This window comes from Neodiprion virginianus, chromosome 1 (assembly GCF_021901495.1).
Source record: "Neodiprion virginianus isolate iyNeoVirg1 chromosome 1, iyNeoVirg1.1, whole genome shotgun sequence".
NCBI classification, from domain to species: domain Eukaryota; kingdom Metazoa; phylum Arthropoda; class Insecta; order Hymenoptera; family Diprionidae; genus Neodiprion; species Neodiprion virginianus.
In genome coordinates, this window is record NC_060877.1 from 12,455,247 (window position 1) to 12,482,324 (window position 27,078).

Genomic DNA, 27,078 nt, shown 5'->3' on the forward strand with positions numbered 1-27,078 from the left:
TTATAGACGAATTCGCAAAAATTAAAGCGCGCAAGAGATTATAAATTGGGCGGCGAATTCTGTTAAAAATCGTTTTTTCCCTTAATTAATCTCATCTGTATAACAAATATTCTATATTGTCATGTGCGTCGTTGTTTATTTATTCCCTTTTTCTTCTATTAAACACATGGAGATTCTAATAGAGACGACGTATGGATTTAGCCTACTAGGGATAAGTTCAACTCACTGTTTCCTATTCTTATTCTTATCAATAATTTTGAAGGCAATATAAGTTCAAATTACGCGGAAAGAGGGGAGGAAAAGGGCCCGATTCTTTCCCTATGCACCAGGGCCCTTGTCCCCCTAGCTACGCCACTGGATAGAAAAGGATAAGTTTGGTATAAACAGTCATTTTATGGTCATAATACTATCCGATACTGCATTATCCATCTAGGTACATGTTACGGTAATATTATTTCTTTTCGATTTTACATAGCGACGGTTTACCGACTTGAGTTGCGCTACACAGAGGGAGTCGCTTGACGACGAATTCACCTCGTCCATTTTCCATTACGGAGAGCCCCATTAGGCCAGCAGTCTTTGAAGAAGGTTCGGAAAATTTATGGAAACACACTATACATGCATTATCAGCTGATTCGTACTTGCTTCCAAATTTTTGCAATTGACTGTACATCTAAATACCATATATTTTGAAGCAGTCAATTCGCCGTAGTTGTTTTCCGGCTCGAGAGAAAAGCGTTTTACATCTCCAGGCACTGGAATCTCTAGAAAATTCTAAGAGTCCCGTCATCTTTAATAGTTAAGTATAAAGTGGGATAAGACTGAAGAAAGTTACATGTTTCACAGAACTTCTGGCCCTAATCAGATTCAAAACTATCCGTAACTGACTTCACGTAATTATTCTCATGGATTTACTGCTTGGTAACAGTTTTCAGATCCACTATTGATGGTATATCATTATATATATTCAAATCATAAATTTAATCATCAATTAAATCAAATCATAGATTTATCGAGAAATTTCTAGGAATATTATTTGGTTCTTTTAATTAGTTAATAGTTTGACTGCGAAACGACTGAAGTTATGCAGCCTGTACGGGAAAAATCTTATCTCGCTACCAGCGTAAGCTTTGCTTGGTGTCAGCGTGTCTCGCCCTATACATCTCGCCTGGACTTGAGCTAGTTTGAATTCCCGAAACTTACCACGAACTGCTACATCACATCCTCTGTTGGTAATAAAACATTCCTGCGACACTGCTGCTTCTCCTGGCATTTCGCCATCATGTACGGTATTCAACATTTCAACGCAGCGCTAACAATAAGTATTTTACGATAATAGGCGCACAAATAGGCTTATTGTTAATTCAATTTTTCATACGATAGATACCTTAGTATATGTGTATGTTTTTCAATCGTTTTGGTAGAACACTTATCGATTTTTTCAACGTGATGTTTATGTTTGATTGAAAATTCTTCATTAAAATAACATTTTAGCATATAATTCATGAACTTGATTGAAAAATATCTTTGAATAATGCTATTTCGTGTACCTAGAGGCAGCGTTGCTTAGTATCTAATTATCTTTCAGTGCTGATTACTGTGATATTATCATTTATCACGAGCAGCTGAAACATTACTCGATAATTAAAAAATTCCCAACCAATACTATCGTCATGTATAATAAATTCATAACTTACATAGGGTTTACATAGAAGTGTAGTTACGTGTCATCTAAAACATACATTTTTAGAATGGATGTCTTTTACAATTCTTCCATCATTTGATGTGTATTCGGTGGATTCTCACGTCAGCAAATGCTACGTGGAAGCAACTAAACCTTTTAGCTGTACCTCTGCAGATTTTCTGTATATACTTGTCGAAACGTGAATTATATTCTGTGTGTAAATCCATGTCCCATAACATACAGTAGATTCAGGCAGTTAGCTAGTATAGTTAGACACATATGAGTACCTCTAGACTCAAGCCTGATATCGTGTACCTAGTCATGGTTTAATAAATCCGTCCCACTTTCTTCTTCCGGTATAAGAAGAAGAGCTTGCAAAATTTGCTCAAAGTATTCTCACGGATTATTGGTTAAAAAACAGCTCGAAGAAAGCCTCAAATATTTTGTTCCATTCTTTCAATTAGAATTGGACCAGTGAGTATGAAATTGAATTCTTTAATTACTCGTATTATTAGGACAACAATAATGCCGACGTACATCGTACTCACATGTAACGGATTCCCGTTTACATCAAATTTTTATCTCAACATCTTGGAATTTGCTATTCATGTATTGTTAAAGTTCTCAGGTACACTTAACTCCATCATGGATTGAGACGAGGTGCGGAAAATTTGATCGAAAAGTAAAAATTAAATTAAATTAAACTGCAACGGCCTGTTTGCTTATAATCATTTATTCATGCTTCTCATTTCAAGTGAATATATATGCATATATATGTATATATGTATAATTGTAACAGAATATATGATTTTTTATAGCAAAAAGGAATACTATATTACCGTCATATACTGCTAGTATCACTGTAGGTACATTCACAACAATCACTTGCGTTTTGTCTACAATAAGTAAAATTAAGTTTCTATGTTGTTGAGTGAATTGTGATATCTTTAAGCAAAAAATATGAGTGTTGTGCAACAGAGAACTTCCAGCCCTCAAGTTTGTTACCATCTTTGCGAATATAAATATTGATAAGAATTTAATAATGTAAATACCATAACCAGATCAGGCCTAAAAAACGGTAAACGGTTTCTTTCATTCTTACGTACTCACTGAATGAACTTCCCGAACGATGAAGATTACTTAACCCTAGTCACATACACCTACGGAAACTTTCACGTTACTTACATGGGTCACCTAGACCCCAGCCAAACTTGGAACGTTATCACTGTACACAACATTACGTTACGACTTGAACAAAATTTTGAGACAAAATTTAACAATTCAGAAACAGACTTCAATCTTAGTTTTAGCAAAAGACGATCGAGGATATGGGAAAAAATTCTTAAAGCAAAAAAAGTAAAACAATATGCAATACATACATGGGGTCTCTAAGGTCCGAAATATTTTTCAATCATTCTTCATTTTACCTGCACAAACAAACATGATTCAATCACGCTGAATTTAAAACTGTACGTTAAAGTCGGTTCTGGAGTCAATTGGACCCGCGTAAGCGACTAGGGTTAACTTTACAGAGAGCAATTCGATTTCGAATAGCCTTCGTTATTTATTCATTTTTCTTCTACATTTCACAATATACTTTGCATATTTTACACAAGTATTCTTAGGTATCATTTAGTCATTAGCGATAACAAGCACCGCTTTTTAGCCCTCACTGCTACTACAGTCATATATATCTTAATCTTGATTACGTATTGTCGTTTCAATAAAGCACTGCGGTATACGTTTTTCGAATTGATTCATTCTTAAGTACTGCGTATCGAATGGAAAGATCGTATTAAGAACTGGCTTGAAAAGCTTTTCACTCTACTCATTGATTAACATCACCCACTTCATATGATAAATCAATTAACCTGTAGGTACTCCTGGTCACACACTTCAACCCTACCGTAAATTTACAAAGATTTTCAACTAGCATAAAGTATCGAAATTTCTTACTGATTATCGTTACTCTTTTCGTAAGGCTTCACACTACAGTAGGATCGAGGAAAAGGCACTTGTGCTGATTGCGCGAACCACAAACCAACTACATGATGATAAGAAATAGGAAAGTAAGTGGAAACCATGATGGCAAAAAAAGGGTGAGCCACACTCCAGTGATGTATAATCTGTTGCAAAGTGTAACAGATTTTCATAAAACAAACTTTCGTACTGTTCTGAGCAAATCTTATTGTTAACTATCTTATGAAATATTATTTCATCAAAAAGAGCCAATTCGAAAATACTCAAGTCATTCATCCGACACGAATCCGTGCCACAACCGTCACAACCAGCTGTCACTCTAAAATTTTATTATAATTTTTGGTCACATTTTTTATTTCTACTTATACACCTATTCTTTGCGTAATGGTTTGAGAAAAAAGTGATTAAATGGCAACAGTTTTCACTGGCATAAATAATACGTATTTTACATAGCTTGATTAGGTAAAGGCTTAAATTTTTCTCGGAAAGCCTAGTTGTGTTATAATCAAGTGCCGCAATTCTACAGAAATTGTGAACTAATTGTAAAATGAAATTAGAATTTACAAATAACCATTTCTCATCCCTGACAATTTAGAAATAAGCATATTCTACTCCTTCAACTCTTTAGTAAAAAATGTTTTGACAAAAGATTCTCAAAGTTTTTTGTCATATTTTTCATCCGAATAAATCCTTCTCTCAAGAAACAGTCTTGAATACAAGCAATTTGAGCAGTACGTCTACACACAAGTATAAGTACATATGTCGGTTTATAAATAACTCATAATCAATGAGTTTGTCCGAAGATCTCGACAATAATAAAATATGTGAAAAGATCTTCCTCTCTCATAAGTACAGACAGTGAAATTCAATCTAAATCAATTAGGACTTGGTAGGTGTTAGTGAAACAATGTTTTATGTGCCGAACCCATGGAAAAACATTACGTGATTCAACTTTTACGGATATAAAAATAATAGCCTAGTCATCACACACATTACATGCATAAGTAGTATATCTGATAGGTCTGGACACAGATTCCTCCTACCGACACAATTACCGACATCTTACCCAGACTCGAACCCTTCCCCGCGGTGACGTCATCGCAGAGATGGGTTTGAATCTGGGTCAAATGTTGGTAAGTGTGTCGGTAATAGGAATCTGTATCTATAACTCTCATAGCTATACTAGTTGTATATTTATCGTTGAATAATATTACTATGATATAATCAAACGAAAAATCAATTTATATTATTCAATTCAGAATTGTGCCTTTAAGTTTGAAAGGTTGCCAAACCCCAGAACGGTTGAAGTGCGTAATATCCCAATTGCTGGAAAATCAAGTATTTGGTAAGAAATTTCGTTCCGAGCAATTTAGCACCATAGTGACAATGAAGGTTTGATGTTGAAACGACTAATGGCGAGGAAGCATGACAATTCGAAGTAGTTGAAAGATATGCTAGAGTGTGGATAATGCATATTTTATATCTAATATGAATGTGCATGAACGAATACATGGGGAAATGAAAATCGAAGCTTTGATTAATAGACGCCGAAGACTCACAAGGTTATCGTGCACATGTAAAATATTCCTACCCTATATGAATATGATAAAATTCTCTCAGTAAGACTTTTCTCTTGGGGATAATTTATTATAGAGTGTATACCGGAAAAATTCCGTGAATGCGACTACTCAATACCAGTAGCTAGGCGATCGAAACTACATCTAGAATAATGGTTAATTCTCGCTCACGTCCAAAGCTGATATTTTTTTCGAGTCAGTTTTTCAACCTGCCACTACATTCCAAACTATTTTTGTTTTTGCACTTGCTGGGTTGACCACTTACTTATCAAAAATTTTATAGAATTATCACTTGTCAACTTATGACATTATTTTAATCAAAGATGACTCGTTCTATGGAAAAAATTACCAAAATATATTAGATAAATTTTTATCTGAACGGTTCAAATTGTAATAATCGACATTGTACTTGAATAAAAAATGTAAAAAAAGGTCGAAAGTATCAAAAAAAAAATCAATTATTCATACAAATTTTTGACTTTTTTGTAAATATTCTTCTAATTCAGCGCAGATAATTAGAATTGAAATTGTTGAAAATGAATTTATTTCACATATTTGTAAACTCGGTATGCAACAGTCAGTTTCGTTTCAGCGGATGCATATTAAAACATTGATAATAAATTGAGAAAAATTCCTGCCATATTGAATCAAGGAAGAAAATGTTTTTTTTTTTTTGCATTTGAAAAAAATATTATCAAAATCACAAATACTGTATTTTGGAAATATCAAATGGCATGATTATTCGATAAAATCCCGTCATTGATTACGATGGAATTCCGTATCAGTTTTTTCACAAATTTTGATTAAAAATGAACATTTTATGTTTTGGCATTTTTTTTTCCTAGACCGAATTATTTTTGAGAAAAAGAATCTCGTCAGTTAAGAACTAGTAGTTCTTCGAAACTTACAATACATGATTAGTCAAACCAGTATACGCAAAAAAAAAAAAACGTTCTGAATTATAGTTTCATGTTGAAAAAAGTGACTTAAAATTTGTTTTCATTTTAATAGTTTTATCTTGAATGAGAATTGCTCATACTTAAGAATACAAAATGTAATTTCAATTGCCTATCTGCCTGCGTTGAGCAGCGAAATTCACGGAATTTTCCGGTATATTTAATAGCTACGATGATTCAGACTACATTAATAATCTTGACGGATTATAAAATTAATTCATTTGGAAATCAGTGTAGTGTCGTTGGTACGAAGAATTGTAACATTGTAAACAAAAATAATGACAGTGATATTCCTTTAAAAATAAGTACGTTGATTGTTTACTCAAATAAATTGAACACCAGTTAAAACTCACCTTCGGCTCGGCACTTCTTCTTTCTGGGCGCTTACTTTATATTTGTTATTCTGCCATTGTACAAGGCGTTTCAGCCGATTATTGTACTGCAGAAATATGTATGTGCGATGAACGTTTGCGGAATAGAGAGAAGGCGCAAGGTTGACGGTTGAAGGTGAAGGGTCGAGGGTTGAGATTTAAGGCAAAAGTCACAAGTTCTACTCTAGCGCGGCTTCTTGAAGAGCGTGTAAGTGGGCGTAAAGGCCATCTGCCGCGATCAGATCTTCGTGGGTTCCCATTTCAGCGACAGTTCCCTTTTCCAAAACGCATATTACGTCTGCATTTTGAATAGTAGCGAGTCGATGAGCGATGGTGATGCATGTCCGGCCTTCCATTGCTTTGTCCAGAGCAGCTTGTACAATCTGGAAAACGAGAGAACGACCGTTTTTGAGTTCAGCGGACTAACAGTAATATAAAGCTCAGAAAGTTTCAAGGATTTGTTTTCTTCATCGAGCCCCTTGATCGTGAGTAATGCATTATGATCGGGTTTATGGATTCACCAAACGTACAGTCCGGTCAAAGAGGTGCGAGGACGGAAATATCATGCAAGGAAGGTACGAAAGTGCAAGTGAAGTTCATCGAGTTAAATTTACTTGAAACAATATTTTCTTACTATGAAAAACGTTCAAAAACCATAAGCTTCAGGTACAGTAGCGTAATTATTGATGAATGAAGAGATTGCAGCATTGAATCTTTCCTACAACGAAGAAATTGCATTGTTTCAACGATTTTAATAAACTAGGATTCATTTTGATAGTAAATCAATTCTCGACAAATCTGCAGTGTCATATTTTCTATTTGGCTTTTCGGTTTTCGGATCGAAAAAGCATGATGAGTGAAACCATTGCAAGTAATAAATAGTAAACTTCTACCTTAGTGAAAAATACTCCAACGTTATGCGAAATCTGATTTCGTAAATTTTTAGAGAATTCATTTACGAACAATATGAGCCTTAGTTCATGAAAATTGGCCAAACGATGCGATTTTTTGATTGCCAAACTTATCTTCAAGGTCATCGGTAATATTGCTATTATAGCTTTAATTTATGGTTTTTATATTTTTTTTTCTCCACTAAGGAAATAGTGTTCCAACTCGATTACTGTCAGTTGCACTTTTGGACCTTGTCATATCATATTTAAGTATATTTCATATTTCATATTTCACGATTCCTTAGAATTCATGCCATTTCTTTATTTATGCGTTAAATAAAAATGTATTTGAGTGGTTTGTGAAAAGCAACAATTCGCGGTCAGTTTTTTTATGGTCCTTTACGGAGAAGACGGATATCTGACTGACAAAATTACAATTATGGTTGAAAAAATATTGTCAATGCAAATAAATTTTATCTTTGTAAGTAGTTTTGCTTAAATCAAGAATGATGATAAATATTTAGATTTATAGGTGTAGAATGTTCGTGAGAATATAAATCTTAAGATAATCAACCACGATTCAAACAAATGACGGTGAACTAAACGTTGAGTAAGTCCATGCCCAGGACTTGAATATTTTAAACTATTTACAGCACATCGTGATACGAGAATAAGTTACATAGCAAAGCAGTATGCAGTCGGGAATTGATATTGAAAAAAAAAAATCATTGACATATTATACGCGTTTATAATCTTGGTCGTTACGAATTGTTCGCGTAATTTTTTTCAATATTTAAATCAAAAGTGCTGCAGCATTAAAAACGTCAATAATGACCAACACCGTCCGGCCACTGCAGCTATAATAAAAATACGAAGCTCCGCAGCTTGATTCTTTATTGCCAACGTAACCGATTAGTTCGAGAAAAGAGCCGTCTCAGAATCACTGATCCCAAGTATATCATATTGGTTACCATTTGAAACTATATAGGACTAAGCATATTTGTATGTAGCAGCATCAATACGGTATGTGTATGTTTATGTGTATATATCCCCTTACATGTTTCATTCTGAGGCATACCTTAAATAAAATGGCGCGTGGAAAAGCAGTTTTCTTAGCAGGTTTTGATTGCTTTAGGCAAATGCGTCGCGAAAGAAAAAACATACAATAAGAAGTTTCGTACCCAACTCGACGAGTTTCACGGGAGAACAATAATGCTGATACGGGTTGACTTCTGGATTGTGCAATTTTTTAAATATTGCAAGTAGCATCTGATTTATAATAAGGATCACGTAATTTGGATATGCACAGCCTATAGCGAGATGACAGAAAATCATCAAAAATGTAATGGAAAAATTTGTTTGTAAATTTTTTTTCGGTTTGTTTTTCAGCAACTCAGTTTCCGCACTTATTCATTGTCCTTCATCCTCGCTGAAAGGTTTTTAATCATGATTTATGATGCAAACTAAAATTTACTATGAGAATTATTGTACATCGTTTCAAATTCGATAATGAATACGCGCAGGAGCTAAGGTGAAAGAAAAAGACTGGATGAAGAAAAAGTTACAAAAATATTTCAACAAAATGTTGTTTTCTTTGTTTTTTGAATTTTTGAATTTGTCCTTAACCTCGCGATCCTCTGCCATATCCAAAATACGTGTTTCCTACCTAAAATCAGACGTTAATTCCAGAATTTCGCAAATAGCACAATCCGCAAGTCAACTTGTATCAGCATCAAATTTTCCCTTAACAGTTTCCGGATTTTGTACGAAACTTTTCTTGTATCTCTTTTCGTTTCTGGGATATTTATCTGAGATAATTGAAACAGAGTACCCCTTACATAATATATACATGTATGTATCGAGTGCGTACTGTACCAACCTTTTCACTTTGGGTGTCGAGTGCAGACGTGGCTTCGTCCAGGAGTAGAATTCTAGGGTTCCTTACGAGGGCACGGGCAATAGCTATTCTTTGTTTCTGACCTCCGGAAAGCTGAGTTCCCTTGGTTCCAAGTCTAGTCTCGTAACCCTAGAAATGAAAACGCAGATCCATTTTCATCACATCATTTTTTGTATAACTTATTCGCACAGCTCACAAATTAAAAGAGGCATCTCACGGACACTGTTAAAACAACAGAGAATCGAATAACTATTGTCCAAAGTTTATATCTAACACCCCGTGAGCATGAATTTTTTAAATAACATGTCCCTTCGATTTAAAAAAATTTTTTTTCTGATCTATCAATGTGTATTAAGCAAATCTATGAAGTTCTAAAGTGGTGGGCCGAAAGTTGTGACTCAATAATCGTGTGAGGCTCCATCTTCTTTGACTCTGGCTAGACACCCAAATGACGCCATGATTATTCGCATGCAGAACATTTTTCGTTTAACTGTGTATATTAATTATTTTTTTCTTTTGTAACGCATGGAAGCTGCGAATCTATTTTCACAGAGACGCATTAACAGAGTCCAATTCTTCTAATTTCACGCAACAAAACACAGTCTAAAGGATTTGATTGAGCTTTGCAACTATGCAACTGGTACTTTATATATTGGTAAATTTCACTTTGTTTCGCTAATATGTACGGTAATGGTGAATAAAACTTTAAGCTTTTGAAAAGTTTTATAACTTTTACTCTACCCTGTTTTTTTAACAAAATTATCAAATTACGAAGTTACGTGTTTCTGAACTCTTTGTTCCAACAATAGTTCGTAGCAACCTCACCGACGATTTTAAGGCACATTATACTGATCACGATGTAAAATGATCGTCTGCTGTTTACGATTTCTAAATGGGTCTGTCATTCCGTCTTTCCACGTTAGTGGAAATCTTTCCAAAATGAGAAAAAAATACACACGTTTTTGACCGCGTTATTTAGGTGAATAATTATTGAGTCTTTGCGCGCTCCATATTAAATATTATATTATACACATCCGTCATACTTACCAACGGTAAAGAGCTGACAAAGCTATGGATGTTCGACTTTTTTGCCGCTTCAATGACCTCATCCATGGATGGTGTGCGACTGTTATCACCATACGCTATATTTTCAGCAATAGTTCTGTCAAAGAGTACTGGTTCCTGACCTACAACACCAAGCTGAGATCGCAGGGCTGATAAAGAGACTGATGATATATCACGGCGGTCCATTGTCACAGTTCCCGACAGTGGATCGTACAAGCGTTGAAGCAGTTGAATGCAAGTTGATTTTCCGCAACCACTTTGACCAACTAGCGCAACCATTTGACCTGGTTTGACAACGAGATTGAGACCTCGCAGAATCTGAGACTCCGTACGAGTTGGATAATGAAATTCAACTTTAGAGAATTGAATCAGACCGTCTGCTTTCTGGAATCACAAAGCAAACGGACATGTAGTAACGTATGTGATTGCTAATGGTAAGGAAGATATGTACAGTGTTTAAGATATTGAATGCGATTTGTGATTACGAATACGAATATATTACAGAGACATTAATAAATCATTACTCATTGTCAGTGAATCCCCAGCGTGCATAGCATGGAAGTTTCAATGCGTATCAGATCTTGTGTAATCATTATCACCACGATCAACTTTTTTTTCACAGTGATGAGACTTTCAATATTCTTACTTCACTAGTTGAAAAGAAAGCGTTATTATCACATCGAAATGAACGTTGCCAATAATTCGATCGCATTGATAGTATGGAATTGTTAGGGACGAATGGCTAGGTAGAAAAATAAACCATCTCGATCTAATGTTTGATGCTCACTAACTGGTACTTGTACTTATCCCCGAGGGGCTGTTTACTGAGATATCGTCGTATTGCAAGACGAGCTTTTTTACCGTCTCTTACTACCTCTCGCCATCTTGTACACCGTTTCTCTCGCCGTCTCTTGCAATCTTTATCGTATTTTCAAACCCCACTCACTGATTTCTCAGTGAAAAATTCCTCAATCATCTCTAAGAGTAGTGAACGGACCATCTAGTTTGATAAACTATCCGCCTGTTTTCCGTTTTCTTTTCGTAAATAAGTGCAAAATGAAATTATTCTGCTATAAAATTCTAAATCTCGATTGTGAAAACGTACTTTACATCATAAACAGACCATGCAGCCTGTAATGAAACCACCCCGATAAAGGGCAAGTCTACGAATATGTCGAGAATTGAGGATAATAAACACTTCAACTTACCCAATCAGTGTCCTTCCCTTCGAGATCCGCAGGCGTCGTGATTTCGGGTACGCGATCGAGTAATCTGAATATGCGTCCAGCGGAAATTTTAGCGGTATTGAAGTTAGGGGCGAAGGCAAGTGCTTGTCCCAACATCCAAGAGCCAAAGATCAATGCTTCGGATACCTTGATTACATTCTGATAATCGAGATTTTCTCTGGCCACTAAGTACCCGCCATAATATAAACTAAGTGCATAGCCAAAGTAGGGTGTAGTTTGACCGCAGGAAAATACTAGACCCCTAAGTCGGTTACGTATTCTCGTAGCTTTGGCGACGTGCGCTAATTCTACACAATAGCGATCCAAGAAGGCCTTCTCTTTTCCCAGACTGGCAACGGTGCGAATATTACCGATTGCTTCAACAGCAATTCGTGTTGCTCCTTCCATCTTTTTCTTCTCCTGTAACCCCTGGCCACTCATGATTCTCGCCTCGAAGAAAACTGCGCCCAGTACCAATGGAATAGACACCACAGAAACCAGAGTCATTTTCCAAGTGTAATACATCGACACACCGATACCGAGGACGAGAGTTGAAAGTGCTTGGAGAATTGCACCGATTCGAGTCCCAGTCGCACCTTGCACCGCACCTGCATCTGATGACAATCTGGCGCATAATGCACCAACGCTGTTTTTGTCTTCGTCAAACCATCCCATTTCTTGCTTCAACATCGCTTCGAAGGTTATCTTTCGGATTCTTGTTGTCATGCGAACTCCAGCTAGACCAAACATGTACATTTGCAGAAATGTGCCTATGCCTGTTATGACACCGACGATAATGAAGAGTATGGAAAAATTGATTGTTTCGTTGCGGACTTCTTGTGGATCCTGTAATCCCAAAACGTAGTAGACTTCACCGAAGAGAACTGCAAATGCTGGAAAAGATGCTCCTACTGTAGCAGCGGCGAGACAGCCTGGAGAAATAAACAAAATGTAGTAGATCCATTTCATTCGAGCATAGAAACAAGCCAAGAATATCAGTTTCAAGGTATTCGGAAAGGAAAGCTAGCTTGCTAATTACCGACTATATTGAACGGCCATTCGGGCTTGTTCAAACCAAAGATTCGCATTACTGGAGCTTCATAGGGTTTCTCATGTTCTTCGAGTTCTTCTTCGGAGCCCTCGGAAGCAGCAGCTAACGAAAGACGATGAGAGTGCATCGAAAGGGTAGAAAATTGCTTCTTGAGCGGTGGTTTGGGCTTTGGTTTGGCTGCGGTAACAGTTTTTGCAGCAGCAGCAGTTGCTTTAGCTATAAATGGATTTTGGAAGGATTTTAAGAATCAAAGATACCAGTCTATGATGGTCGTGTTTGCATACAATAATATCGAGGATTCAATAATGTACCTTTGGCTGCCGCGTTGGAGTCCGCAGAGACCAGAGCATGATAGTGATTTCCAAGTGCAATCAACTCCTCATGAGTTCCCATTTCGGCAACCTTTCCGTCTTTGATAAAAACGATCCTATCGGCATTTGTGATGGTCGACAGCCTGTGTGTCACTATTACTGTTGTTCTACCCTTCGATGCAGCGTCTAAGGCTCTCTGAACTGTGGCCTCACTATGGAGATCCAGTGCTGACGTAGCCTCGTCTAGTAATAAAATAGCTGGTCTACGTACCAAAGCACGAGCAATAGCTATTCTTTGTTTTTGACCACCTGATAGCTGCGAGCCTCTTTCGCCAACTGGACTGTCATAACCCTACGGCAAACAGAAGGAAAACCATTCACTTTACGTATTATCATCAGACAATCAATCATTTTTACGATCTGAATCATAATTTACGGCAATTTATATCATTTTAACCCTTACTTTCCACACTTCTCTAGAATTACCTACTTTCCAGACTGCTTTACATCCGAGCGACAAAAATTTTTATAAAAAATAAACTGTGGAACATTTTCACTTGAATTTTTTATTAGAACACATTGAAAGTTTACTTTAAAGGATCATGTAGTTGCTTTAGTGAAAAATTGAATTTAAGTGTACATAAAAAAAAAAAAAATCGACAGAAATTTAAAAAAATAAATAGCTATTTTTACGAAAATATGCGATTTTTTTTCATTTCATTCAATTAAGAGAAAAACGAACTTGGGTGGTCTACATCCCATAGTGGCAAGTAAGGGTCAACTACTGTTCACATATTCCGGACTATGCAAATTGACAGTGATTTTAGAAGATCTTGACTGATTAAGGCATCTTGTAGAAAACTGAAGAAATTCTCCTCAACTATAATAATTCACTGACGTATAATAATTTCACTTGCTAAAAAAAGAAATGCCCGCAATTTTATGAATCAACCATAATTTCTCATTTCAGAAAGTAGTTGGTTCCTAACTTCAAAATTATTTAACTCATGCCTTGCCCTTGTAATAATTTTCGTTTGTGATAAAATTGGCATTCACATTTTAATGAATTCACTATAGTCTTAAATTCAATAGTAATCGAACCTCACGCTCCGAAACCTTCAAAATTGTGAGGTTATTCGCCAGCTTCCATAAAATAGTAAGATTGCAAAAATTTTACGACGGTGTGAGGTACGTTCGGATGATTTCAAAAAATTTCGTCAGCCTTCCAAGAGATTCAAACAAATATTAAAAATTTTCCAAATATCCAATGACACTACGCAATTCCACGAATATTATGACATTAAAATATTTACAAAATTTTAACGTGTTATTCCATAGGATTTTGGAAGACCTTAGAAGTTTCTAACGTACTTCTAACGATTTCACCAGAACTTAAAGGATATCGAAGCTTTCAAGGGTTTGTCCTAATTTCAAAAGATTCGATTAAATACTAGGCATTAGATTTCAATGATGTTTTTGATCATGAAACGGCTTTTATATCTTCGTGTCGCTCATTTTCGTGTATAAAATAGACCTCATACGTAGGCATAAAATTTGAAATCATACGATAGAAATGATTTTTTTAAATTTTCATTAACGCGCGTATTACGTATACAGATCTCGTTAACGTTTCAGATATAAGCACTATTTTACCAACGTAACATTGGCCATCGGTACTTGTGATTGCCTCAATATCCGTGAGTGAATTTCCACCAGCTGTAGCCAAAGGCCAAGCATGACCCAAATCATACACTAAAGTTGGCTCGCTTGCAGTCTGCAGTCTGATGCTTTCGGGTGTTCATTCATTAATCGCAGCTTCTTTTCTCGCTTACGTATGAATGACGTCAATAGCATCCTAAACGACTAACGCACATAATATGCATTATGACGCCGCAACTCAAACTAAAGACTATGAAATAAGTGCTATTAATATGCTTATTGGTAATTTGATTGAATCACTTCGTATGTAATGGTAAACATTGATCGAGTATGTGAACAAATTCGCAACAATTATCTGGACGTATCTGTTTCCAAAATACAAATGCACCGATGTCATGCCTCTCCGCTGTGTGAGAAATGTCAACGTAATAACTTCCGAATCGTCAAATTCCGTATCGTTTAGAGCTTAGGTCATGTGACAGCCGACGAATGACACGGTCAAATTTAATATTCAAGTGAAACAAATCCTTGGCATTCTCAGACGATTGGCCAATGATCGTTTCGCAAAGTAACTGTATAAATAACTCTCATTTATTTGCTGAGAGTGCGTAAAGGGGATTCACAACTGCTAAAATGCGCCTCGTGGATTCACAGCTTATAACTTTCATACCTACGATCAAATATTGCCATTTCGAAAATAACGATACTATCTTTAGCGATACTAAGATTGTTTACAACTTGGAAAAATGTTTCACTACTTTTTTGTTTTCTGGAACTTGCTGACATTTATTCATGCGTGAAACATTTCAAACTCGACTTACTTGTATTTAGAAAATGGTAAGAGTGTAAGATTTTTAATAGTTATCGAGTATATCTTGATTTCCAGAGGCTATATGTATAGACTGATGGAATTAAATTTTAGAGACAAATCACGGCTAATCTGTCAAAGATGTGGCATGAATTTATATGATGAAATATGATGATTTTTATTCAATTTACACAGAATATCTTACACGACTTCTCGTTGGTCATGAACTCTCTTTTAGGTTTATTTAAAGTGCTTGTGCAAAGTATTCGAAGTCACCAATCGTCTTAGCTGAAGTAGATAATAGAGACGGAAAAATTACGTATCAAACAAACCAAAATACAAATGTGCCCTACCTGGCAGACCCATGAAAATTTTATATTTATAAATATTACTTCTATAATTTTACTGTGATACTCTCAATTTATTCTTAAGATATCCACTTTTCTACACGCAAAACAATTAAATGGTTACCATTTCGCCAACGGTATTTCGCACAAGAATCTGAAGCAATTGTGAAAAAATCTGCAGTAAATGTGATAAATTCTCGTTACTGTCTTATGAGTTTTACATTTTAGTCCGATTGCTGTGGATCCTACGGGAAAACATTTTTTGCACAATAGTTATCGCATTAGATGTACAGAAAGCTGGATAGATTCCAACCCTTTTGATATCCCTAGAAATTTTTCCACCCCCGGTTTTGGATGTGCGCCGTTTGCGCCTCAGTCCGAGCAGCAAACAAAAAAGAGTCTGTCGAAAAATTTCTAGGGATATCGAAAGGGTCGGAATCTACCCAACTTGCTGTACACTCTACAACTTATTTTTCTTCTTCTTGTTATAATTGGAAATTCTCAGGACATGGGAAAGTAACTCAATGGTAAATACTTTTTAGAAATGATACGAAGAATTCGCATAGAGAATTATCATGAAAAATATGTTCTTTTGTTCTCTGCGCTTGTAATTGCGTAGGAGTTAACGAAGTTTAATAAGATTGAGGAGTGTATCAGTCTTCTGTGGGATTTAGCGCTCGTTATGGGGTTTCGAGAATTTGAATGGGAATCGCCGGCGGCCATAGTAGTCTATAAATTGTTTTATGTTTTTCATGGAGTCTGTCTGCAATAACTTGTAGACAGCATCAGCAGTGTCCGTATATTGGAAAACATGAAAAAAAAATATCGCCGTGTACTATTTAGTTCGAAAAAGAAACGTGCAGCAAGTTTTCGAAGCAGTAACGAACTGAACTGTGCTATTAGCGATGGAATGGAGGTTTTTTTATCGTCCAGGTGATTACACTCTTCTCGGTTAACCCTTTCGTGCATACAATTAACCTTACATGGGATTCACTTGAAATTTTCAAATCTGAACTGGAAAATCGAAAATTCAAAATGGTGAATCTAATATGGCGGGAAAACAAAATCAACAAGAAGACAAAATTTTTTGGTGACTATTAAGTTTGAGTGACAATTGGCATTCAGATTTTTTTGTTAGATTAGCAGAAAATGCTTTAGTTTGTGAAAAAGTAAGAATTTCGATCATTTTTTTACATGTCCTATTTTTGCAATGAATAAATAAATCAATTTTATATTCTTTTTAAGACTCAGAAATATTTTGGGGACCATGTAGAATCAAAAAAATTCTGCAGTTGTTATTGAAAAAGCAGTTTAATAAATAAAAAGCTGAAAAAAAAGGTGGGACGTCGAGCGTCCCAACGTGAATTAAAGGCTTAAGGCATCCTGAGAAAAAATATTGCTAATTGATGTTGCGCCACACCTTTCAATTTGAGTTAAACTAATTTTGCAATATTGTTGGCACGTTAATCGGGCATGAGCCATTTTGGCACTACGTAGACATCGAGAATGCTGCGCGGTATCACTTCTAAGCCTTTCTATAAACGACGAAATCTACAGCGGACTCATCCTCAGATATCCGCTTGATGCCAGAACTACAAGGGAATAAAATAATGTACGATCTTGATATTTTTCATAAATTTTAAAATGATCTACGCGAACTACACGTATCAACACGCCGTCATTCGTTACTAAAGTATCTTTATCAATGCTTGTATAAATCCAGATACTGTGGATTGACAAATATCCCGACAATTATTCAAGAAGCGATAAATACGTCATTTCCTTGACTTACAATCAGTCCAGTCGAATGGAGCGGGTTTGAAGTTAGGAATTTGAAAGCGCCTAATTCCGTATCATTTGGTGGTGAAAGTTAAAGTAAAGAAATCAAGCTTTCACGAAACAACAAAGTTTTGAACGGCTGGGAAACCGGTGGCTCAAAGTTCCGAAAAGTACAATTCCGATAGAGCAGAATATAGAAAAATTAAGTTTCGATAGAGTAAAATTCCGAAATTTAAAATATCCTCGCGCAGCATAGTTTACTCAACGAGTGGGTGTAAAAAGAGGAAAACTCGAAAATCAGAATGACCAAGATTGAACACAAAGATCAAAGTGGCAAAATTCCACCGAACCAAAAATTTAAAGAAACTAAAAATCGTCGATCATTCGGAATTTCGAACGTTCAGATTTAAAAATTTTCTCATTTTCGCATTTTCGGAACTTTGACTTTTCCGAGTTACGCCCTTTCGGCCTTTTGTTCTTTCGAGATTTTGCCCTTTCTAAACTTTGAGCGTCAGGTTTCGGACCATTCGAAACGTTGATATTTCGTCAAAATTTGATTTCTTTACTTTCAGTTTCGCTACTGAAAAATTCGGAATGCGGCGCTTTCAGAATCTTTTTAATTCGGGATTTCAATCCCGCCCCACTTGAAAGTCCAACTAATCTATTCAAATAATCTTTGTGAATAATATTTACACCATGGTCAACAGGTTTGATTACCGATGCTCTTTGTGTGAAGAGAACTCCGACGGCGATAAGCCCTGCTTTTTAAACTTAAACCCCTATCGTGATCGTCATGAGTACCATACATTTACCCATATGAATGAGTTGAGTGAGAAATGGGTATATATTTATTATTTACCACCAACAATTGGCTGCATGTATGAGAAAATCACGCGTAACGTTATAGGGGGAAATGTGATTTGAATCTATCATGGATCGTATGACTTTATGTTTCACTTCATTGAAAAGGCTAAACCATTATACTACAATGTATGGTAAACCTTGACACATTGCATGCTGTAAACTACAGTTAATCGCAGTTCAATAAGTGTTATAGATCTCGCTGGAACCGAGAAATGAGCCTTCTAGGAAAAATTCCAGTATGAAAAGTACAATAATTATTTGTGTTGGAAAATGCAATTTGATAGCAGAAAGTCTTCGACATATTGATTATAGTATCGTACAGCAGAAGTATCGGTGATTTATAGAAAATGACTAAGCTTTCACTAACCTCTGGAAGTTTGCTGATAAAATCGTGTGCGTTCGCTTCTTTTGCTGCCTTTATCATTTCCTCTTCCGTTACGTTTTCGTTTCCATAGCGTATGTTCTCGCGAATAGTAGTGTCAAATAACACCGGCTCTTGACCTACAACACCAATATGTGAGCGGAGCCACTGTACGTTCAACTTTGAGATGTCAACCCCGTCGAGATGCACCTGCGTTGGTAAAAAAGTTGAAGCTTTTATTCAGTACTATTCATGCGAACGAGGATTATTCCACCAATTTTTACTGGAATATCTTCACATTTGTTTTAATAAAATATGAGGGGATCGTATGATTGTCCGCATGAGTTCAATTCGCTTGTGAAAACTCCATCTCAGAATTTCGCTGAACAACATCGTTCGACCAAAGTGATCTTCGAGTACATACGACGCTTTCGATCGAAATTCTGAGATGGGGTTTTTTTTGCTCTCAGCCGATGAATTGATTATTCAATTCAAAGATGGCAGCTTATCCTAACGACCACAGTAACTTTGATCATTCGTGCAACTTTTTTTCTTTTTTTACAAAGAATACTCGTAATAAATAGCACCTACCAAGTTATCAGTTTCTTTTTTTTTGCTGGGAACTGCGCTGTGCAGTATGAAGATTAGATTATTCATATGAAAATTTGTCTCAGTGAGATTAACGACAAACTGTAATCAATTAATGCTAAAAAAAATGAAGTTATCACGATTTTCATCAATATAATGCAAAAGATAACGATAAAATCCAAAGATTCTTAATACATTAGAAACAACGAACCGTTGACGCGAAAAAATATTGTTGTTGCTTCGAACGTTTTTTTCCAACATAAGAAAAGCATGGATGATGAGATCAACTAAATAATGTACGTTCTTCAAAACAACTAGAGATTCGGTTAAATCAAGTGAAATTTACTTTTGAAGTGAAACAATGAAGTGAAACAATAAAATATTTTTTCTTCATCATTAGGATAAAATTTTTGTTTGGCTGACAATAAAACAATCCTTTCTTGCAGTGTAGATCAATTGCAAACGATCTTTTTTAGAAAAATGATTTTATTCAATTACTTATTTTCGTAAAGTTACACCAGAATCTGGACTCCCAATGACATTACGTAAGTTCCTGAGAAAAATTTACCTCATATTTATACCGTAAAATTACTACGACTGAAGCTTATCAGAAAATAGAAAAATAGGAATAGGAATAGGAAATAAGCATTGTTCTTCAACCGGTATCAATTATTAGAACAGTATTGAAGAAAACACCGATCTCGATTAGATAATTCTTATTTCCACTCGTGTTTTTTTTTTTTTTTTTTTTTTTTGCATTTTGCGATGGCTTAGTAATTAACTCGAGGTTTCAATCGATCGATTGAACGAAGAAACGATTAATGGAACGAGCCGATCAATCGATTAATCGAGAAGACGATCAATCGGAAAATTGATTCGACAAAATTTTGAACAACCGATTAACTAACGAAACAATTATTGAAAGTTAACAATTGATCGACTAATCACATAGCTCCGCTATTGTCGTAATCAGTTACATATTTTCATTGGAATATTTTTTTCAGCTAATGAAACATTGAGAAAAATCTCGAAAACCTACGGTACATGCGTTGTTTTGGAAATTATTTATTTAGGTGCATACGATGTTTACAATAATTTGAAAATGAGTTACATCGGAGAATTGTTGTCTACTTGATGAAATGCCAACAAATATTGGATGTACGAGTACGAAGCGGTTTTCCATAAAGTAGCAGTCCTGTGATTTTAGTAAACTTCCTCTAATATAGTTCTATTATTCCGTGTTGGAAATTCCTTTATACAACGCGAGCATGTCTTACACGTTTTTCATGCGTGTTTTCCGTATACAAAATACCCGTTTCTACGATGGTCAAGTAAGTCTGCGAATGCGCATGCGTGAAGTACCGAAAAGACCACTTTTAAGTCCTAGAAGTTAAAAGCGATCCCTTCTGCACTGCGCGCATGCGCTGTAGCGAACAAATCTGACATTACGCGACCCTAACCTCAATTTCGTGCTTCGTCAAAAAATGCGTAACACACTCTTGTTATGTAACGAATCATGCGCAACAAAGAGGCAACGGTCTTTTTGCCTTGTGTATTTGCAATATTCGTCTTCGGCTCACATCACGACCGAGCGGTTAATCACTCATGGATTTAATGTACACCTGATTTCAAGATTATAAAGGTTTGAAAAGATTTCAGGGAATTCAAGTGATTTCGAAAGATTACAAAAAATTTCAAAAGTTTTAAAAATATTTTAAGAGATTCAGATGCTTTTAAAATATTACAAGAGACTTCAGAAGAGACGATCTGAAATGTTTCGAAGATTTCATATGATTTCAAAGGATTACAGAAGATTTTGAATGATTTCAGACGATTTCAGGAGATTTCTAAGGATCTTCAAGGATTGCAAGTTATTTCAAGAGATTTCCAATGAGTCTAGGATACTCCAGAAGATTTAAAAAATTACAAAAGATTTTGAACATTTGAGAGGATTTCGTAATATTTCAAGAGAGTCCAACAGATTTCGAATGATCTCAAAAGTGATTTCAAGAGAATTGTAAGGATTTCAGAAAATTTCAAACATTTCAAGAGACTTCACAAGATTCAGGGAAAAGTGTATACCAGATTTCAAGAATGATTAACCCCTCGCCTATAACTCGTATTGCAAACTTACGCTCGGCCCGAAAAGACCTAACTTGCCTCCTTGCTACACAATATACTATTCTGAGAAAATAACAAGCGAAATCAAATAGTACGCACCTCACCCTGGTGAGGATCATACAGCCTTTGAATCAGCTGAAGGCACGTTGACTTGCCGCATCCAGAACCTCCAACTAACGCGACTGTTTCACCGTGATTAATTTTCAAATTCAAGCCCTGGAGTACTTTCACATCTTTCCTCGCAGGATACTTGAAGTGCACGTCCTTGAATTCTATATCGCCATTGACACCCTTGAGCTTCTGACCGTTGGGACTTAAGCTATCGATAATCGGCACACGGTCTAAGACTGTAAATACGGCAGCAGCCGATCCTCTGGCCACAGCGAATGCTTCGAGATGAGGTGAAGTTAGTCCCATATTTTGAGCACCGGCTAACACGCCGAAAAACACGATGACGAGTACGGCTGGTGTGTAGTCCTTTTTTTCATTCGGTCGATCTTCCAAAATCAATTGAACGCCATACCAGAAAGCTAAAGCATAGCTCAAGTAGATGATGAACCACATGACACCTCCACCTACTCCGGACCACATTCCACGTCGCGTACCCGTTCTGTCAGCTGGAACCAACTTCTCCGCGTAGCGACTTACTTCCTTTTTTTCACCACCGAAGGCCACGACCGTTCTTATCGCCCCAAGTACCTCTTCAGCCACGTTACCCGCCTGCCCATAAGCAGCCAACTCCTGAGCCGTCAACGAACTCTGAACCTTAGCTACGATCGCCGTTGCTATAACAATTATCGGTGCACAACTAAGGACCACCAGTGTCAGCTTCCAACCGTAAATGAAAGAGATGATTATTGAGGAGATGAAGGAGACCATCAAGTATGTAAAGATACCAAGTTTCTCGCCAATCCCGTCTTTCATCTTGTCAAGATCTCTGGAAAGAGATATAAAGGCTTGATTATTTATTAGGGTATCCATGATTTCTTGCTGTCCTTACAGTTAATGAGAATCTCAAATCCACACACAGATCAAGCTTCTTTTTTTTCAGGTGTGAATTCGGTGTTTTCACCGTTACTGAAAAGAAAAATCAACACTCTTGTTCTTTTCAACAGCTGGCTTAAGTTTAAACTGAATTATTGACAATGATAGAGTGGTTATGAAGTAGTATATCCATTTTGAAACTCATGAATTTTTAATCTTTGTGATGTATTGCCGAAAATTGAATTTTCTTCTTCTTCTTCTTCTTCTTATTATTATGATTATCATTATTACTTATTATTTTTTATACATAAACAAAGTAATCCACATCATAAATTTTTATTATATCACCCATTCTCTAGACAAAGGACTCAGAACCGTACGAAAATCATGCTTCAGTCGCATTAACTGATTTCATGACATTTTGTAATTTCTTCAGGAGACATGGGAAAAAGTCAATCATAATGAATGTAATGTACAATTTCTGTAATTTCTATCCTTTTCTTTATTCTGAGTAGCCTCTTACATTCTGATTTTTGTGTCTGACTTAGAACTTTTCACTGGTATGTGTTTAAAGCTCATAAAACATTATGTAATGATATCTCATGTTATTTCTTTATTATTTTACTTTTTTTGATTTTATATTATTTGAATACTTTGAAAACCACTCAGCTATTGAAATTCCAAAATTCACTCAATAGTACGCTGCGAACACCTGCGTCGTTTGGCAATAAAATCACTATATTAAAAAACCAATGGACCAATCACAGCCAAAATCTAATCAGTTCTAAGTTAAGAAAAAGCCCGTCGATTGAGACGAAAATCACTCAAATCTGTTTCATTCGTTCTCAAAATATCGTCGGGTAGAAATTATTCAAATCACACACACACACGGACATATCCATGCATCGGAAAATTCTAACAAAAACTTAACTTTTTATTTTCAGGATGATTACAATCACTTTCCTTACCCAGCGGGGGGTGAGAAAGTTATCGTATTCGAAAATCATGAATATCTAGTGATAATCAAGACTCTACATTTTGATTTTTTTTTGTTAATATAATCGCGAAAAAGTTGCAGGTATTGAGTTTTTATCAAAATATTATAACTCCTAACCTGCAGCAATTTTTTTCATTTATTTTGATTACAGAGAGATGGAATATTAAAATTTTATGTGAACGATTAGATATCGATTTTTATTTGAAACGATTTAAAATGGTACGAAGCGTAGTAGATTCGTATTACATTTCACTCCCCAATTACCCCACTTTATTCAGAAGAACATTTTCTATACAAACCCACTAAAATACGTTCCTATCACATTGGTATCGTTAAATATTTCATTTTCCAACAATGCACCGATAATTATTTTAATCAAAAAAGACAATACTGAATTGACGATATTAAGTAGGAAGTTCCCTGAAAAAAAATCCGAGTGACAAAAACTACGTGGTGTTAATCGTGGTAATATTTGAGATGAATGAGTGAAATTTTCCAGTAGATTAGTAATAATTGACTACGCTTGGCGCGAGGTGTTTTTACCTAATGTTAGTGTGGTTGGTAAACATGATTAACTATCGTTATTAAAATTTTAGACAACTTAACTACCCATTTCAATATATTACTAGAATCTTCCAGTAGCTAACTAGAAGTCAATTACGTTGTAGGTCTCAAAGTATTGTGCATTCTGCACGTAGCCACTTCAACTTAAACGTAACACAAGCTTTGTTGCCGTGAACTGATATTACAGATCTACACTCATACTGCACAAAATTATCGATAGCAGAGAAGTGTATTTGATTCTGAATTCTCATCACAATCGAGAAGTGTAATATTATGTGGTAATCCATATTGTCAACTTACTCTGTTATCCTGCTGGCAAAGTTCGTTGAAGTGTTAGTGTCGTACCATGCCATGTCTTGCCTGAGCACCGCTTGTAAGAACATCCTGCGTACTCTAGCAATCTGTCTGAACGCAGCTACGTTAAGAAGGTCTACGGTGAATATTGCAAAAAAGAACTGCAAGGCTGATAGTGCGGCACAGGAGACACCGAATGCCTTGGAATCATCGTATAAAGCGTCCATACGTTCATCGCGAGTAGCATTAGGACCTCTGAAATATTCAAAGAAATCGAGTCATGGATTTGTTATTTCAGACGATGGAAACTGACATTGTCAATGTAGCAAGTATACAAGGCTTATTCTTCGGCAACTCAAAAAGTGTCAACATTTCGTTTCTCAGAATATTTTTTAGGAAAACATATTTGCCAATGATGAAACATGTAGCGTGTAATTTACAAGCCAGTCAAAGGTGGTAATAAGTTGACGAGAATATGCCCAAGTTGTTATTGGGAAGACAGCATCGTGGCAAGATGTACCGGTGAAATATTCATTGAGTTTTATTCTGTTTTATCAAGTTAGAATAAACCTATTTATTCACTCCGTGCATTCTGAATTCTTTAATTTGATTGTTCTTTTCTTAGGTGAGAAATTTGTCTCGTAAATAGAATATTATTCGATGGATGCTACGTAAAAAAGAGTCTTACACATGCTAGTCAGATTTCCGGTTACTTTATATAATAACCGAACGTAACCGGAAACTGAGGCCACTCAATCTAGTTAAGTATTAAATGACAATTACTAGGTGCAAGAAATATTGCATGCCAAAAACACTAATAATGAGTTTAAGAGAGATTCCTCAGTGTTATCGATACTAACATCGTATTCATATTATCCATTGATATTGAGAATACTCAGTTAAAGAAAGCTAATAGTAAGTATTTCATTGTAGATCAGTGCAATAATTATTCTCTCGATACGATACTAGCTAGAAAATCGATTGTTTTGTGTGCCTTGTTAATTCACAGTGCAAAGTACGGTAGTAATCGTACCTTATTATCGTCTCATTGGTCATTAAATTACTTGACTTATTTTCAACAATGCATAGATAGAATGAAGAAGAAAATCTTAGAAAAAAAGTGGGGTGAACGCTGGAAAACAAAACTGAGCGCGACTTCCTTTATTATTTCATAACAAGTACTGAAATAAGCAGAGTTCTGCGTACAGATCCCGATACCAACATTTTACCGACATTTTTCGACGCTTCACAGCTCAGACACAAACTCTTTTTTCCGATGATCGGTAAAGTTGACCAGATCGGTGATTACCCCCACCCGAAGAAAAGGGTTTGTGTCTGAGTTGTGAAGCGGCTAAAAATGTCGGTAAGATGTCGGTATCGGGATCTGCACGGAGAACTCTTCTTGTTATAATGCTATACTGCGAACGTATAAATTACTTATGGCTCTATACTCGTATGATAACCGACGATATTCGCCGTGCATCATGTGACAAGGTGGGGTATTTTCGTCTATCAATACATTATGATACGGTATTGATACTATGTTATGCGAATCGAGCTGAAAAAAATATTTGTTGCCATCGAAGTAAACTCACAAAACTTTTCCACCGCCGAACCACTCCAGGATCAAGGTTGGTGTGCTGGTTTGATTTTCCATATTACGATCGACAAGTAGGGTCGTGAACTCGCCGTATTGTATGGTGGAGACGGGAATACAGAGTCCCGTTAGGGTGCCCATAAAGAGTCCACCGAACACTAGCATCAGCTCACTGCATGTCGCGAATCGGAACTGTAACCAGAAGAATAAAAGAATGTAGTAAATAGCATCGGAATATGGAGCATGGGATGCGTAACTCGTTAAGTGGTACCCTGGTCGATTTCGACGTTGACGTCCATGTATTTCAAACGCAAAAAGGGTTTAACAGCCCCATTCTATACACAAGTCTGAACAAAAATATTCCGACACGTTTTGATTTGACGCAGAAATAAAGAAATTATGTGAATTTGCAAATTTACTACTACGGTTTCGTAGAATTCGTGCCATTGCTTTATTTCTACGTCAAATGAAAATTCCTTGCAGAGTTTTTGTTCAGAACTGTGTGTAGAATGGGCCTGGTTGAGCCCTTTTCCGCGTTTGAGAGACTTGGACTTCAATATTTGCAAATATATACATAAACGTCAAAATCGACCAGGTCACCCTCTTAAAAGGAAAGGTTTACCAAGGTTACCCAAATTTCAGCTACATGATTTGTTCGTGTTGAGGGTATAATACATTCATCAGTGCAACAGTTTTTATTTAAAAATCAATGATCGTAAAATAAGAATAGTCCGAACATTTTTTAATCCGTTTCAATTTTTTTTCAATGGAAAAATTCAGTTATACCCACACTTATCGAGGTTGGTTTGTAAATACTAATTTCCTATTTGGCAATAAACTATCGACTTGAAAAATTAATCAACTTACATTGTAGAAATATGATTATTTCGAAAAACTTTGTTTGCTACCTGAAAATAATGCCGATGTTCTCTTATCACGGATGATTAGTTATGTAATCGGGTTCTATAAAATCAGCTGATTAACAGTGTTTCGGCTCTTTATGGTGAAAAACGATTACTTCAAGGAGAACAAAGTACTTGAAATATTAAAACTTACTTCTTTGATTCAAAAATGTTCTACGAGGTGTAAATAAATTTTTTACGAATA

The 27,078-nt window shown here is 35.9% G+C and overlaps 1 protein-coding gene across 15 annotated transcripts in view; it reads right to left on the reverse strand.

Moving 5' to 3' along the window:
• Positions 1-1,663: 1,663 nt before the first annotated feature.
• Positions 1,664-27,078, reverse strand: part of LOC124299101 (multidrug resistance protein homolog 49) — a 97,855-nt gene continuing 72,440 nt past the window's right edge. For 13 of the 15 annotated variants that reach the window (XM_046752122.1, XM_046752045.1, XM_046752132.1 and 10 more), the window contains 10 exons: positions 25,970-26,163; positions 24,381-24,629; positions 21,635-22,472; positions 18,833-19,036; positions 13,009-13,360; positions 12,686-12,913; positions 11,629-12,578; positions 10,403-10,804; positions 9,338-9,484; positions 1,664-6,951 (listed from right to left, as the gene is read on the reverse strand). In XM_046752122.1, coding sequence (XP_046608078.1) covers positions 6,748-6,951; positions 9,338-9,484; positions 10,403-10,804; positions 11,629-12,578; positions 12,686-12,913; positions 13,009-13,360; positions 18,833-19,036; positions 21,635-22,472; positions 24,381-24,629; positions 25,970-26,163 — 3,768 coding nt within the window. In that variant the 3' untranslated portion in view covers positions 1,664-6,747. Of the gene's footprint in view, positions 6,952-9,337; positions 9,485-10,402; positions 10,805-11,628; positions 12,579-12,685; positions 12,914-13,008; positions 13,361-18,832; positions 19,037-21,634; positions 22,473-22,535; positions 22,613-24,380; positions 24,630-25,969; positions 26,164-27,078 lie in introns of those variants that run through there. The other 2 variants (XR_006906941.1, XM_046752156.1) reach the window with 2 other exon arrangements.